General features: G+C 32.7%; 1 protein-coding gene across 10 annotated transcripts in view; it reads right to left on the bottom strand.

Annotated features, from left to right (window-relative positions):
- The window catches only part of LOC132741702 (A disintegrin and metalloproteinase with thrombospondin motifs adt-1-like), a 55,877-nt gene extending 47,050 nt beyond the window's left edge, over positions 1 to 8,827 (bottom strand). Inside the window, exons 1-9 of one of the 10 annotated variants that reach the window (XM_060729935.1) lie at positions 8,310 to 8,826; positions 7,601 to 7,765; positions 6,870 to 7,040; positions 5,702 to 5,872; positions 3,171 to 3,341; positions 1,589 to 1,759; positions 1,292 to 1,462; positions 534 to 704; positions 236 to 406 (exon numbers count right to left, since the gene is read on the bottom strand). In XM_060729935.1, the coding sequence (XP_060585918.1) occupies positions 236 to 406; positions 534 to 704; positions 1,292 to 1,462; positions 1,589 to 1,759; positions 3,171 to 3,341; positions 5,702 to 5,872; positions 6,870 to 7,040; positions 7,601 to 7,765; positions 8,310 to 8,604 (1,657 nt within the window). In that variant the 5' untranslated portion in view covers positions 8,605 to 8,826. Of the gene's footprint in view, positions 1 to 235; positions 407 to 533; positions 705 to 1,291; positions 1,463 to 1,588; positions 1,760 to 3,170; positions 3,342 to 5,701; positions 5,873 to 6,869; positions 7,041 to 7,600; positions 7,766 to 8,309 lie in introns of all 10 variants that reach the window. The other 9 variants (XM_060729934.1, XM_060729930.1, XM_060729937.1 and 6 more) reach the window with 9 other exon arrangements.
- Between the last annotated feature and the right edge of the window lie 9,008 nt (positions 8,828 to 17,835).

Consider the following 17,835-nt stretch of genomic DNA (forward strand, 5'->3'; position numbering starts at 1 on the left):
TTATGCTGCAAGTCTTCCCTATAGTAATTAATGTTTCAAGATATGTCTATTAAAGTCAATTCAGTCTTCGATTGAAAACATTGAAAGCAGACACAAAATTGCTTGGTGCATAACACCATGCGTCTAAATTTCTTCGGGCGTATACGTGTAAGAGGCAGGAGCTAAAAACGGACACTTCTTTTTAATTTTAAAGGTAAGAACACTTGGGTACGTAAATTCATATATGATTATTTACCTGAACAGTTTACATTTAAACATTGACTCATCTGTAACATTTCTCCAATACAATCTTTTCCACCATTCGCTGGTATTGGATTTGTACATCGTCTTGTACGTAGTTGTCTTCCCGTGCCACACGTGACATCACATGAGGTCCACGTGGACCAATACGCCCATTGACCATCGACTGGAAATGAAACGTTCGTACTATACGACAAATAAGTAGTTCATGTTTTAAGTTTTAAAACCGGAAATTCATATTCAATTTAAGAAGTTTAAATTATTAGTGCGTTATTTCATGTATTATTCTTTACCTGGACAGTTTACTTCTAAACATTGACTACTCTGTAAACTTTCTCCAATACAATCTTTTCCGTCATTCTCTGGAATTGGATTTGTACATCTTCTTGTTCGTAATAGCCTTCCCATGCCACACGTGACATCACATGACGTCCAACTGGACCAATATGCCCACTGACCATCGACTGGCAAAAATATCGTACTATACGATTCATTGTTAATGTTATTCGATTATGTTGAAAAAACTGTTAGTCAGTATTTTAAACGTTTTACCTTTCAGATTATATAAGCATCATTGTTATTCATTTTAGTAACCTATTGGACTACATTTAACTATGTTAGATGAGTATTATTTCCTTACTAAAATACATTTTCTTGCCAAAATGAATGACTTGATATATCGCACTGTATGGTAATTCCTCTTTCAAACGTTTAAAATTAATAAAGGACCAAGACGTAGTAACACACAGTTGCAATATGATAGTAAAATATTATGATACTCATTATTACCTTTTAACGGAATGACTTATTATACTGCAAGTATTCTCAATAGTAATACTAGTACACGTTTCAGAATATGTGCATAAAAATCAATTAAGTCTACGGTTAAAACAAAACAAAGCAGAGACAAAATTGCCAGGTGCATAACACCATGCATTTAAATCTCTTCCGGTATGTACAAGTGTGTAAAACGCAAGAGCTAAACACGGAAACTGCTATTTAATTTTAGAGGAAAGACTAATTGGCGCGTTATTCATGTTTTATTCTTTACCTGAACAGTTTACTTCTAAACATTGACTAATCTGTAAACTTTCTCCAATACAATCCTTTCCACCACTCTCTGGTGTTGGATTTGTACATCTTCTTGACCGTAACTGCCTTCCCGTGCCACACGTGACATCACATGACGTCCAATTGGACCAATATGCCCATTGACCATCAACTGACAATAAAACGTTCGTTCTATACGACAAATAAGTAATTCATGATAAAGTTTTAAAACCTGAAATCAATATTCAATTTAAGAAGCTTAAATGATTAGCGCGTTATTTCATGTATTATTATTTACCTGAACAGTTTACTTCTGAACATTGACTAATCTGTAAACTTTCTCCAATACAATCTTTTCCACCATTCTCTGGCATTGGATTTGTACATCTTCTTGTCCGTAATTGCCTTCCCGTGCCACACGTGACATCACATGAGGTCCAACTGGACCAATATGCCCACTGACCATCGACTGTCAAAATATTGTATTCATTTTAGTAACCAAATGGTCTACATTGACCTATATTCGATGAGTAAAATTTTCTCACTGAAATACAAATTCATGCGGAAATAAATGAATAATTTATCGCACCTGTTATGGTAATTCCTCTTTCAAACGTTTAAAAACTAAGGACCAAAACGTAGTAATGCACAGTTTGATTATGAAAGTATACTTTTATTGTAATCATTATTTCCTTATAACGGATGATTTATTCTGCTGCAAGTCTTTCCAATAGTGATATATGTTTTAGAAAAAGTCCACAAAGGTCAATTCAGTGTACGTTTAAAAAGATAAAGAGCAGACACGAAATTGCCAGGTATATAACGCTATATGCCAAAATGTCTTTGGTCGTTTACAAATGTGTACAATCCAAAAGCTAAAAAACAGAAACTGCTATATAAATTTAGAAGCAAAATCAATCGGAGCTTTTTTCTTTACCTAAACAATTTATTTTTGAACCGTGTCTTTACTACAAACATGAGGTCCAACTGGACCAATAAGCCCATTGACCATCAACTGGAAATAAAATAGTCCGTTTTGTACGGCATATATAAGTACAGTAGAACTTCTATGAGTCGAACGTCGATTAGTCGATTTTCTCGATGTGTCGAAGAAAAATGAAAGTCCCGACTTTCCCTCCTATATATTCCTTATAAAAACCTATTTATGAGTCGAAATTTTATGTGTCGAATTTTTCGATGTGTCGAGGTTTTTTCGTGGTCCGTATAAAGTAAATCTAGTGCAATTTACCACAAATAAGTCGAAGTCGTTGGATTGTTTTGACACCTTTGATCTGGAGACATTTTTCACACCTTATCGGGCTGCGAAGACGATTTCTAATCAACTTGTGGGATAGGTGTAAATAACACAGCCGTGTGTTCAAACAGCCTTTGTTTGCGATAAAATGTGTGATAAAATGTTTAAATAGTAATTTGAAAACATCCTTGACCCGATGTCGCGTGAGAATAACACGCGAAATATTTACTATAAGCTGGTTTAGTTATCGCCCTTTCGTATTCATACGCCTTTTGTAACTCTTTTGTATATGTCAACGGTTAGTCCAAATAATTAGCCTTGAAAAACGTTATTTAACATGCTATGTTTATCATTGTAAAATGTAAATATCAGATTAATGATGGAAAAACATGAAATAGGTTTCGTTATAGATCTTATAATAAGGACTAGTCACGGGTCGAAATTTTGTATGGAATTGAGAGCGATTCATGAGTCGAAGTCCCGATGTGTCGAAGTTTTTTTACGCAAGTCCCTTCAACATCGACTTACCGAAGTTCTACTGTAATTCATGCTGAACAAACCAAAACCGCTATTCAATTTTAGGCGCAATAATAAATGGCGCGTTATTTCGTCTGTTATTCTTTACCTGAACAGTTTAATTCTGAACATTGACTACTCTGTAAACTTTCCCCAATACAATCCTTTCCACCATTCTCTGGCAACGGATCTGTACATCGTCTTGTCCGTAATTGTCTTCCCGTGCCGCACGTGACATCACATGTAGTCCAACTGGACCAATATGCCCACTGACCATCGACTATCAAAAAATCATTTTATACGATACGTAGTTACTTCATGCTTAAAAGTAGTGAATGCATCGTACTGTTTAAAATATTAAATTGCTAAATATGTACTAGATTATTTTTTTCAGTTATTGTTACAAGTAAGTATGTATCCGTATTAAAATCTTTTACATTCAACACATAAGCAGTTTAGTAACCAAATGTTAACAAATGGACTTCAATGAATTCTGTTAGATGAGAACTTTTCCTAACTGACATAGAAATAGAGAAAAACATAATCCCTAAAGAAAGTCCAACTAGACACAATTGAAAATGTTGCAAGCTCGGTTTGATTGAGCCTGTTAATGGACGGTACTGGAAAGTGCAAATTACCGTCCACACCCCCAGCACCGGCTTAAGCAGAATTCAACATTTAACACGAAAATGGTGAAATTTTAAATTAAGAAAATCCGCAGATGTGTTCATACGGCAATTATCATGGAACCTTCAATGTCATACACTAGTGCCATTCCATGAAAAGCGGCGTATGGTCCCCAAGTAAAAGAATGCATTTGCCCTAAACGAGAAAACAATGGGCGGAACTAAATAAATGGAATTTTGAAAGGGGATCTGAGGTTATGAAGCCTGCATATCACAGATTGACGTCAAAAGACAAATTTTAAAAGCAGGCAACATATCCTAAGGGTGATTATACAGTATTCTAGTAGGAATACTGGAACTACCCAAGTTGTAAAATGGCCAAAAAGAAGAAACTAAAAGTAACATATAACATGTATACACAACAATAATGTCGTGCTGAACATTATAACATCATTCATTAAATGTACGGGGAGACTTTTTACAGCCGCCACACGGCACAAATAACACGGATTTGACAATAAAATAGAGAAAAACATAATCCCTAAAGAACGTCCGAACAACAAAATTGAAAATGTTGCAGGCTCGGTTTGATTGAGCCTGTTTATGGACGGTACTGGAAAGTGCAAGTTACCGTCCACGCCCCCAGCACCAGTTTAAGCAGAATTTAACACAAAAATGGTGAAATTTTGAATTAAGAAACATCCGCAGATGTGTTCATACGGTGGTTATCATGGAACCTTCAATGTGACACAGTAGTGCCATTCCATAAAAAGAGGTGTATGGTTCCCAATTAAAAGAATGCATTTGCCCTAAACGAGAAAACAATTGGCGGAATTAAATAAAATGGAATTTTGAAAGGGGATCTGAGGTTATGAAACCTGCATATCACAGATAGACGTCAAAAGACAAATTTTAAAAGCAGGCATCATATCCTAAGGGTGATTATACAGTATTCAAGTAGGAATACTGGAACTACCCAAGTTGTAAAATGGCCAATAAGAAGAAACTAAAAGTACCATATAACATGTATACACAACAATAATGTCGTGCTGAACGATATCAAGGATCGAAAATACAACATCATTGATTATATGTACGGGGAGACTTTTTACAGCCGCCACACGGCACAAATAACACGGATTTGACAATAAAATAGAGAAAACATAATCCCTAAAGAACGTCCAACGCAACAAAATTGAAAATGTTGCAGGCTCGGTTTGATTGAGCCTGGTCATGGACGGTACTGGAAAGTACAAGTTACCGTCCACGCCCCCAGCACCGGCTTAAGCATAATTAACATTTAACACGAAAATGGTGATATTTTGAATTAAGGAACATCCGCAGATGTGTTCATACGGCGGTTATCATGGAACCTTCAATGTGACACAGAAGAGCCATTCCATGAAAAGAGGCGTATGGTCGCCAAGTAAAGAATGCTTTTGCCCTAAACGAGAAAACAATGGGCGGAACTAAATAAAATGGAATTTTGAAAAGGGATCTGAGGTTATGAAGCCTGCATATCACAGATAGACAGGCAACATATCCTAAGGGTGATTATACAGTATTCAAGTAGGAAAACTGGAACCACCAAAGTTGTAAAATGGCCAAAAGGAAGTTTTCTTGCAAAAAGAAATGAATTAATATCTTGTTATTTCCTCTTTCAAACGTGTATACAAAACTAATAAGGACCAAAGCGTATTAATTGCACAGTTGGATTATGATAATATATGGTTAACATAATTTCCTTAATTCTCAATGTAATCTAACTGAATGACTTTTCATGTTGCAAGTCTTCCATATAGTAATAAATGTTTTAGAATATGTCTATGAAAGACAATTAAGTCTACGGTTTAAAAATTCAGAGCGAACATGAAATTGCCAGGTGCATAACATTATGTATCAAAATGTCTTTGGTCGTATTCAAATGAGTACAACGCAAGTCAAGAAGCGGAAACTGCTATTAAATTTTAGAAGCATGCATAATTGTTGTGTTGTTTCATATATTATTCTTTACCTGAACAATTCACATTGGAACACTGTCTACTCTCTAAAGTTTCACCAGCACAATCTTTTCCTTTATTCTCTGGCATTGGATTTGAACATCTTCTTGTCCGTAGTTGCGTTCCAGTGCCACATGAGACGTCACATGAGGTCCAACTGGACCAAAATGCCCATTTACCATCGACTGGCAAAAAAGAAGAAAAAAATCGAATTATTCGACATGCTTAAATTTTGGTTCTATATGACAAATATATATCATGCTTTAAACCGGAAACCAATTTTAAGGTTTAGAAGGAAACACAATTGGCGCGTTATTTTATCTTTTATTCCTTACCTGAACAGTTCACATAATTATAAAAAATATGTTAACGTATTTTATTGCTACATGTTTATATGTTGAATATGTTGTAAAATTGTATATGCTTCTCAGTTCAATTTTGTTGAAGTTATTTAATGTTAATACATTAAAACTGTTCCGTCCAAAGTAAAAGTATCATGGTTACTTGTTTCAGAAAAGAAAGATACTGTAATTAGTTAGGATAGTAATATTTCTTTATTGTAATTCAAATTCTTGCTAAGATAAATGTTTAATCTCACTTTTTATTTTGCAAAAATGAACCGTTACAGTTATTCACACACATAGGCCAAACACAGTACATTATAGATCATAGACCAATTCAAAACGATGTGAAACATGCAACTCAGTATTCCATCTTCTACGACGACAGGAAAGATAGAATTATATTTCTTACCGCCATTTAACTCTTCTTGTGTAATAAAACGCTTGCGATCTTAAGTTTGATGAAGTCTAGAATGTTCATTATTTAATCCTTTGATCGTTTATTTTGTGAACATCTCTGCCAGTTCATCCAAATTATTTATGTCTTTGCTGTTTATTGTTAATAAATAAGTCATTTCATATATTTGAAAAAAGACATTATGGAACCAAAGCGAGAACATCAAATTTGATGCCGTTGTTGCAATGTTCTTTTTAAATATGTCTATGTTTAGAAAAATAATCATATACATGTTTTGTATTAAGAGGTTTAACAGATCCAAGACTACTTTTCATGTAAATAAAAAATTTCTTGAAACTAGTAACACATAGGTTCAATTTGAAATGAAGATTTTGACTCAGATGTTTTTATTTTCTTTTTTATATAGAATTGTACAATGCGGACCTGGGCAGCTGCCTTTTGAACATTCAGCGGTCTGAGAATTATTCCCAGTGCAATTGATTTCATCATTCTCTTGACCTAGATTTGTACATATTCTAGTACGTAAATGAGTTCCTTTTCCACACGTGACGTCACATGAAGTCCAGCTTGACCACTGTGCCCATTGACCAGCGTCTACAATTTAGAGTTTGCTTATATAAAATACATTAATTCTGTAATTTTGTGATATATTATTTATAAGATAGTGTTGTCAAATAAAAAACATTCGGTTAATAAAATTACAGGAGAAATTTGAACACATTTGTAAGAGGGCAAGTGTTCCTAGTCACAAAAACGAAACAAATGAGATTTGCATTGGTTGAGCAAACTGTAGAACAATTATGTTGTAAATAAATGTAGGTCATGGTTTCATTGAGCGTGTGAGTGAATCATTCTTTGGCTATCTCTTGCAATCATGAATGTTTTTTTCAAGATATATACACAAAACATTCCAAAATTGATTAATTAAAATTCCTGACATATTTTTTAAAATGTTTTCACATATATATGTTAGCCATGCACATTCCGTTCAGTTTTACTTTTTGAAGACAAATAAGCAAATTTGTGTTTGATAAGGTGAAAAAAGCATTGATTAAAAAAAGGTAAAAATTGGTAAAAAGGTAAAATTATTTTCAAAATTTCGCAATAAGATGACTTTCAATATTATTTAAATATTCAATATGACCGTTAAACACCTGTACATTTGTCGTTTGTGCATTCACCTATCTGCAAGCTTTGTCCAACACAGTCATTTATAGTGGGCACTGAATTTGTACATGTTCTTGTCCGAAGATGTGTTCCATTACCGCAAGTCGCATTACACGGTCTCCAGCTTGACCATGGTGCCCAACGACCTTCGACTGGAGTTTAATGATTATAAAAAAATATTTTAAGTAAAGAAGGAAAACTATTAAAATTAGTACAATGATATACAAAATTAAAATAAGCATGACCTAAAGTTACATTGAATGATTGTTTGTATAACAATATCAATTTTATATGCACTGTATGTCACAGAACAAATTGCTTTGGAAAATGAATTCTTTCTTTAGGAAGGGCAGGCATGGGTTTTGAAAAGGTTTGATGGTTTAAGAGCATGTTGCAAATTTTTATTATCATTAGATAAAGAAATGTAAACAAAGTTGTGTTTTGACTTACAAAGAAAATACTACATCAATATAACTTTACTAATTTCTAACTTATTAACATAAATCAACAGAAGCAAACGATAAGACTGGTAATTGACAAATAAGTTTTTTTTTAAAAACAAGACATTAAAAAAAACGTCCGAGAAATGAAGATAATAGCATTTCTGTTGCATAATGGACCTTTGATGTACAAGCCTTCGATATTTCTTTATCTAAATCACGTAGGAAGATCCATGCCAGATATAAGAAAACTTACCTGAACGCTTTGGCACAAAAAGGACTATTGCCAACGTGATAAGTGCAATGTAGAGAACAAAAATCAATACCGTTATAACAATATTTACACATTTCAGTCGCTTAAGTGTATCGTAATATCCGCTTTCCTTTTTTCTTTTATTTGATTCACCGAATTCCAGTGGCCCATAATTTTTGTTCACAAATTTCATAAATTGTGTTTCGGCAGTAGAATCAACTGTAGAAATGTTTGTATTTTCATACAAAATAGATTCCTTTGACCTAGAATCGTCCTCTTCAATATCACCAAAGTCCATTTTATGTTAAATGAACTGAATAAATGTATATAATAATAGCATGTTGTGGCTGAATTCTCTTGCGAATTCAAACTGGCTAACTGCCGAGATGAGGCTGAGATATAAAACAGAGATCGTTGCAACATGCACATGAACTTTACACCTTATCTTTAAAAACTTCCTGTTTGTTCATAATGACCCCACTTTAAGAATTTGTTATTTACGAAAGCCTGTTAAGTTCATTTGCAGATGAAGCATATGATTTCATATTTACAATTTATATCTAAGCGACTAGAATTCAGGTTTTTATAAAACAACAGTGGAAGCGGGATCTTCAAAATAAAGAAAAAATCATGTTATTGTCATGTCATATTAAAAATCGACGGATTTGGAAGAAATATAAACTAGGCCCTGGAATTATTCATGTCAGAAACAAAAACTCGATCTTAACTCTAGCTCTTAACTTCAATCTATTGGAAAACTCAAAACCAATCATGAAAATTATACACACCATCTCACAATGCTGAAGTCAATAACCCCGGAAATGGTATAAAGTGTCATGCTCTTTTGCTTGTAAAGTGTAAACGTACAAGTGTTTTGCACCAGTGTAGCATGAGATTTCGTCAGACCGGTGAAAATTGTAAGAACTTATAAATCTCACGGGCGGGTCTTGAAAAAATGTAAGCCGTGAGAAACGTAAGACCATTTTAGTGGAGAACGTTTCCTGTTGCACTTAAATTAAATACTGTCAATAATTCATTGCATCAATACAGTAATTTAAACGAGGATGGTTGTCTATATTCACGAGTTAAGGATAGCCTTTTTAAATCAATTTTATACTTTTTTATAACTCTCATATTGATGCTCGGATGCTCACGATTTTCTGCAAAATTAATTGGGATTGATATACTTTGAATGTAAGGAAATAAATAATAGGCCACTCCTTAGGTTTTTAAAATTAGATAAAATACAGAAGTGAATGTTGTTGTCCGTCTATGAGTGTATTATACAAATGATGAGTAGCGAACTGAAATAATCTCGTTTAGCCCTAAATAAAAGTGGACAGAGTAATCTCGGCCATAATCTTATGGTCCAATAATACGGTTCAAATAATCCCTATTTTCTGTATTAAAATTATCAACAGGAGTTTAATAACAAATGATAACACCAGTGTGGGTCAATTCATTTCACATATGCTAATACTTGAAGCCTCAGCCTTTTTATAAAATGGCTGGTGCTTATACCTATAGGTCACTTTTACCTGCACTGTGCTGTCCTTAGTATACACTTACATATTAGAACCTCTATGGTTTTAGCAGAGACTGCATATTTGGTTTCAGTCAATAGACGAGTTCCTTACGGCTTCTTTCAAACAGAAATACATTATTATATATCGTGGCAGAATACACTATTTTAGGAATAAGCGGGTACCAATTTTAATCACCAAACAATTAGTTGACAGGATTACTTCACCATTAATTATGAATTCCTGGCAAGGTTCAAACGCACCCAGGATAGGTCAAGTGATCTGAAGTAAGCTGCCTTAACCTTTTTTTATTCACAATAATGTAAAACCAACAAAAATGTTTCAATCATAAATATGTGAAGATAATCATATAAATTAAATTTCCGCTTGTCAAGTCATTACAGTAAAATCCATAAATTATAATGTCTGATTTTATGAAGAAACAATACCTCTCCACTATGAACTGGAAATATCATACTCCAAGCTTAGAAAGGGGTTTTTATTATGACCTTGCCCATCTAATCTTGTCAATGTACTTTCACATGCATAAATTCATACCCTCAGAATACCAAATGAAAAATACCCAGTCCCTTTTATAAATACAACTTCTTTCATAATTATCAAACCAGTTGTACATAAATAAATTTATTAATTTTAAGTGAATAATTTAACTGTTTACTGTCTTCATATGTCGTTGTGTATGTGGGTGTGGGGTGTGGGTGGAGGGGTATTTATAGACACTGACACTGGTGAAGTTAAATGGCAACTTTCAACCTAAACTGGTGTGTAAATTGAAGATAACTCTTAGAATATCACTTCAGACTCAAGCTTAGATCCGAGTGAGTAAGTTTGATAGACAGAGTTTAAAATATCGGGTGGGTTGTGTATTCTTATGGTATGGAAATATAGTAATCAGTGACTAATAACTCCCCATGAATCTGCCATCCCTTTGATTCTGTCTCATTTTCCTATCCTTTTATTAAACAAAATAAAACAAACATCATTATATATATGTGAAGATAGTTCTGGACTTATTTAATCCAAACTCATTTTTTGAAATGAATCTGTATTGATAATTAAATTTACAAATAAAATATTTAAAAACAAACACACCTCAGTGTCTCAGTAAATCTCTTAGAATAATAATACCAAATGATTTCATGACTGACATTTTAAACACTTTATAGGAGACTTATTAATTAGCACTTAGTCTAATAATATTCAATCATTTTTTCTCCTATGTGCTGCTTGATTGATAAGTAGTGTCATATTAGAGTTATATCCCTGTTTATAAGTTAGATAATTCTGTATATCCATGTTAAAGGTATGGGAAAACATATGACAACAATAATTCCTTGCATATCGGGCATGATAAGCTACTGTTTACATTGTGTTAAAAAACCTGTCTGAAACTCCTGGCTATAAAGGATATATCTAGCTCTTAATTAACTATTTATCGGAAACTCGTCTTGGCCTCTTTACCGGCGGAAACAATTACCCTCGAGCTAGATGTTCAGCTACCACCAGCATATATAATATTCGTATATAAAATCACGTATGAAAGGTTTGAATACATTCAGTGGTGTGTAGCAACCCAAACTTTAATGTTAAATTAATAAAACAGAAATTTGCACATTTCACCTCCGGTAAAAATCCAAGATGTCTTTCAGCTATCAAGCACTTTGAATAATAAATATTAGATGTTAGGTAAATAATATGCAACATTCAGTTGTTCAAATTCTGACATTTAATTATTAACTCTAACAGAAATAAATACTGTGCAGGAAAACCGTTCATACGTCATTTGAAAAAAGAACAACTATTTTCGCAACACATCATCAGTAACATTGATAGGAAAATAAGAATATTGATTTTTTTTATTAAACCAAGGCATATAATATGCAACTGGATATAACAAACAAACAAACAGAAAAATAACAGTCAAAACTCACTAATATCACAATATAAAAATACAATTATGACTAGCTAAATAAACAAAAAGGAGATCATACTGTTCATTTCAAGTACTGAATTCAATACAACATGTATTTTATATTGTAACAAAAAACAAACAAATAAACAAACAAAAACAACAAAAACAAACTGGTCATTCTTCAATAATTTGTCATTTTTTTGCACATTATTCTGCATTAAGACGATCTAATACTTATCAGTGAGGAACTGGCAATAGATAACAAGCACATATGAAACAGAAATAATGATAGTTAAAAGTATTTAGATGGGCATTTTGTGATAACGGTACATTTAACTTCAATAGTTTCAAAGGTAATATTCAAAGAATACATGTAATTTCTCGAAAATTCCCCATTGGTTGACACATGTCCTAGTAAGTTGTGATTTTGCTTTTTTACTTTATATTTGATGAATTCAGTAGTAATTTCTCATCTTTTCAAAAGAATACAAACAATGCCAGTCTTACACTGGTAAACATTTGGTAATTCTTTAATAGTTTGTCATTTTTGAAAAAAAATCAATAAGATGAAATTGAAAATGAAATTAAAAAATAATATACTCCACACTAAAAATGATTGGCATATGTAATTTATGACGGTTTGTTCAGAAATGCTATACTTAGAAGTTTAAAAAAGAAAGAAGAATAAAAAACTTCAGTCTTGTTAGATTGAAAGACAAAGTTACGTATATGTACATTTATTGTGTCAAGACTTCATGTGCAAATATATTTAAGATCTATGTTTTGTGCCAAAACAGTTTGTGGAATGTGATATATATATATCCGGATATTAAGCTAAATTCACGTAAAGGGAGATTACTAGGTGAAATGAACGTCACAAGTATCTGTTCTGCTACTTCAATTGCTTTGGTACTGTCAGAGTTGAAGCTTTTGTATTTGTAAGTATGTACAGTCTTAAGCAATAAGTAAAAAAGAAGTATATAAAAAGATAAATACACTGATTCAAAGTTGACCATACCTATTTTCAATTCTTTTAGGGGAAACGTCCTGGGGAAATCTACGAAATTCTTAAATAACGTCCAAATACATTGTCATACTTTCACAAAGATTTATCTTTGTACCTAACTATAGTTGTAGAAACATCAATGTGGAAATTTAGTTTGTACATAATTTCTACAAAAAAATAACTTTTAAATTCTACATACCTCATACAGGAATATTTTTTTTTAAACGATTCAGCAAAATGAAGACACGATATTTTAAAAAGAATGTCTTGACAATTTAAAGACACACTGATGTCACTTTTAACACAGAATTTAGCGCACAGGATTGACGACGATTTGTTAGAAACGTCTAGGAAAATTAATTGTTGTCGCGTGTTAATCAACTATAATCAAGTATGCGTAACAAAATAGTGTTATAACACAGACACGGATTCACTCTAAAATATATTAATCCGTAAACACTTAACATAAAGAATCAGACATATTACTTAAACATGCACGATAGTGTGTTTTATAAACTAACAAATAGCTGAAAACTTGAAATGAACATTGAGTGCACAGCGCGATAATTTTAGAAGATTTTTTTTCAAGCTTTAATAAAAAGTTAATTGTTATGATAAAGAAGGAATCCAGAAAAAGAAGTCCAATGTTCCATGTATGTGCTTGGGGGATTCTTGCATGCATCAAGGTAAACCGTGTCCCCAGCATCAAGTTTAATCACGATAGACTGGGTTATAGCAGCATGCCCTTTGTCTGTATCATCATCAGTTGGATCAACGCCTATGTGAATCAGAGACTGTGTATTTTTGTAAATTTTACAATAAACCAAATCAACCCTTGATGTGTCCCGATATTTCACCAATGTTGCAGAAAAATGGTACACGCCAGGTGTACTACATGTGTAAGTTCAAGTTGAGATACTAAAATCATTTCCAATTTTGTAAATGGTACTCGAAAAGTTTAGTTTTTCAATTCCGTTTATCGTGCTGTAGGAATCTGGTTTTGTCACAGAAATTGCAGTCATAAAGGCTGAAATAAAAGAAAATATTATACACACAAATTATTGGCAAATTGAACTTGAATGACAGAAGGATATATGCATTAATACGGAAATTATATGAGCACCGTCATGCGATTTGTGGTTTTTCTGACATAATGCGCAATGACGTCAATCTAGAAGTTTTGTTTACGATTATTATCGAAAGGTTACATGTATTTTTGTGGCGTAAAATGGCCGAAGAGCTAGAGGTAATTTTCTTTATTCTTGTTTTTAAAACAATCTACTTTATGTTTATGTTTTTAAACTGATTTCATTTGAATCAATACTGTTACTTGGTATTTGAAAACGAAAATAGAATACATGAATCCATTTTCAAATCAAGTGTCTTTTTCAACGCTGAAAAAAATTTATCTTTGTTTATAGACTAGCATGCATGTTTCGACATTTATCTTTTGCTCTAGAGCTATTTTTATTTTCATCTAGAACTAGAATCTGATAAATAAGAGAAAAAAATAATTGCGACTTTGCGAGACCGAATAAACCCTTAAAACTTTTGGTATATGGATTGTACATTTACATTTTATATGTAATAACTAATTTGTTAAATAGCTGCAATTAGTGTGTAAACTAAAAACTGTCGTCTGGAATCGCGCCGTTTCAGTTTAAGCATTGCTGTTGTATAAAAAAAAAATTCGTCGCCTATGAATGTTAATGTAGCTAAACACATACGCCGTTCGCTTTTCGTGTGGGCGTTTGAGGTTCAAAACCTACCATTAATTTATTTTTCAGGCATTTTTTAATAATCACATGCTGATTAAACATATAGCTAAGAGTTTAACAGTAAAATGTCAAGATTTTGCATTTATTTTTTCTATTCATTAGTCACAAAGAGGTATGATTAATATTTTATTTATATTTCATTTTCAGGAACTATCTCGAGAGCCTTTTATCAGATCATTTTGGCAAAATACCGTTGACTACACCCTGTTATACTCGGGAAGAAGTTAGCAGCGACAGCGGATCTGTCCAAGATGTCAGGGAAAATAGTATAGTGGAGAGCCGGGTGCGAGACTTCCTTTGCCAGGATAGAGGCGCAAGTATTGGTGCAAATGGTTGTTCGGAAGACATTGCAGGAGATGAAGAGCTTGAATGGTCCGATGAAGTTGAAGTCTGTGATGATTATGTTGATCCAGATTCTGACAGGCAGCAGGTTGAATTTTATAAATCAAGTAAATGTTGTAGGTTAGCATGTAGCGAAAAATTCACTAAAGATCAAATATATCAGTACCTACTTAATGTGAATGAAATGGAAAAAGAAACAGAGGAAATTTACATTATGGGTCTGATAAATGATGAAAGATCTACAGAAAAAACACAACGTGGTAAAAAACGTCAAAGAATGAGAGGAAAGTATACGTTTCATGGTACTGAAGTATGTAAAAAGACATTTCTACTTTGAAATTGTAGGGGATTGCATAGGGAAGAAAACACTAAGTAGCTTTAGTAAGCAAGTTTTTCAGGAAGGTATTGCTCCACGTATACATGGAAATAATGGCCGAAAACCACATAATGCTATATCCTTTGAGGACGTTACAAGAGTTATATATTTTATAAGTAACTTTGCTGATAAAAGAGGAATACACCAGTCTGCAGCACCTAGGGGACGAGATGATATTCCACCAATTTATTTACCGTCCGAAACAACAAAGGTCCAGATGCACAAGGATTACTGTATATCTTGTACTGAAGCCGTTCAACAAATCAAGCACGTCTCGCTTTCTATGTTCAAAACTCTCTGGTCTACGTGTACGCCTCACATCAGAATAGCAACACCAAGAGATGACGTCTGCGCTACGTGCGAGCGAATGAGAAAGATGATATCAGATACAGTGCCAGAGAAAGACAAGCTGGAGGCCTAAGCTAATATGCGACAACACATTATTTTAGTAAAAAAAAATAGGAACAGCTTATGATACATTATCAGTCTGAAAATCGCTTTTACTACGCATGAGTTATAAAATTGGAATCCATGCCCGATGATGACAAATGCTAGCCTGCTCAAAGCGGTTTTTATAAAAAGACACGTCGTGCTATGTTCTCTTGATCGAGACATCAGACAGTACCGCAAATGCATCTCTCAGAAATGAAAATAGACATTGTGCTTGCAGGGGCGGATACAGAACATGGTTTCCTGTTGGGGGGGGGAGCTGACATATGGGTAGAAGAATTTGACAAAAATAATGCAACAGGCGAAAATTAAAGATTGGGCCAGCATCTTGTTCATGTGATAAAAATTGTAATTGATGTGTTTTTTATAGCTCATCTTATTAGTGTAATATGAGTACAGTATATTAATGTTTTAGTAAATATTATGATGATCTGAATTAAGAAATTTTTATGTAATTAAGGTAGGCCTGGGAGGGGTGTCCACTCCAATAGACTGAGAAAATTTCGAAATATGAGGTTGAAAATGGTGTTATTTCCTTAACTTTCTAGTGCTGTTTATGGTTCCTTTTGGATGGTTTTACAAAAAAATGTATTTTGTATAGGTTAATGTATACAGGGTCTTTCAAAAAGAATTCACCTGGTGTTAAGTAGTGAGCATTTACAAAATAACAGCACACTTACCAATGTATGCTTGATAAGAATAAATCAAACACTTGATCAATTTACTCATCTGAATAATAGACGATTTTCCAAAGTAAAGTGATATTAAAATACTGCCTTCCTAATGTACAAAAAAAAAATAATTTCAAACACTAGTATTAAATAAAATGTTTTTCCATCAATGAATCCATTTTTAGATACTAAAGAGGTCAGTACAATTTAAACTTTATTTAAAAATATAACTGCCATAAAAATATTAAAAGCAAATGACCAATTATTTCATGTTAATAAAATCTTAGTAAAACTAGTTATTAAAACGTCATTCCTTGAATATTATCTTTTTAAAACTCGCAATCTTTTTAATTTAAAATAATAATTTCAATTTCTTAATTATAGGACTTACAATAAGGAAATTGAAAAACAAAGATACCGTAGTAAAATATGTTGTACAATGTTACACATCTATTTGCCACTATATTGACTATTAATTTCATTAGACCTTTGGAAAGTAATAAACCAATCAATTATGCAGTTTCGACATTAAATTCATTCAAGCATGTTGATTGATAAAGATCTCTGCCAAGCCCCCAGGCTAGAGATTAACAACTTGATGACAGCAATTAATGTTTTGATAAGGGAGTACACTAGAGACAATAAAGGTTGAAACTGACAAAAGTATATTCCAGCCAAATCTGGTAAACGTTTGGGCCGAGCTGCTTGGGGGGGGGGGGGCTACAGCCCTGAACCCCGGGCCTGAATCCGGCTTGATATGTTTATGATGTCGGAATGTTAAAACATTCATTGTAAATTTCACTCAAAATGCTTTGAGCCTAAATGACATGCTCGAAATTGTCGTTTCTACCTTACAGATTTTTTTTAGTATTGAGCAGCAATTTACACCTTTTCAATAGCATGCTAAAATTTTCAGCCTTATTATATTGAAACAGGGCACGCCCGGTATTTAGTACATTCCGGCTTCGCCAACATCAAGCGAGTATATAGACGAACATGTATAGAGACGCTTGGACAGCTTGAAAATGTTGTAAACAAATCATCAAATACAAATGTTGCTGTCCGTTTTCCACAATCGGCATGGAGAAATTGGAAGTCGTTCTAACAGAGAAAATTTAAAGCAGTAAAAGGAATAAGGTAGTTAACAGATGCAAAATACAGATACTGCTTTAATATTATTAATAATAATATTGATAATAATAATAATAATAATAATAATAATAATAATAATAATAATAATAATAATAATAATAATAATAATAATAATAATAATAATAAAAATAATAATAAAATAATAATAATAAAATGATAATAATAATAATTATTATTATTTTAATAAAAATAATGATAATAATAGACTTATAATAATAAAATAGTGGTAGTAATGATGTTACAAATAAATAATATAAATAATTATGATATGAATAATATAATAAGGATAGAACATTTG

This window comes from Ruditapes philippinarum, unplaced genomic scaffold (genome assembly GCF_026571515.1).
Source record: "Ruditapes philippinarum isolate M1 unplaced genomic scaffold, ASM2657151v2 ctg737_1_1_1_1, whole genome shotgun sequence".
Classification (NCBI taxonomy): Eukaryota; Metazoa; Mollusca; class Bivalvia; order Venerida; family Veneridae; genus Ruditapes; species Ruditapes philippinarum.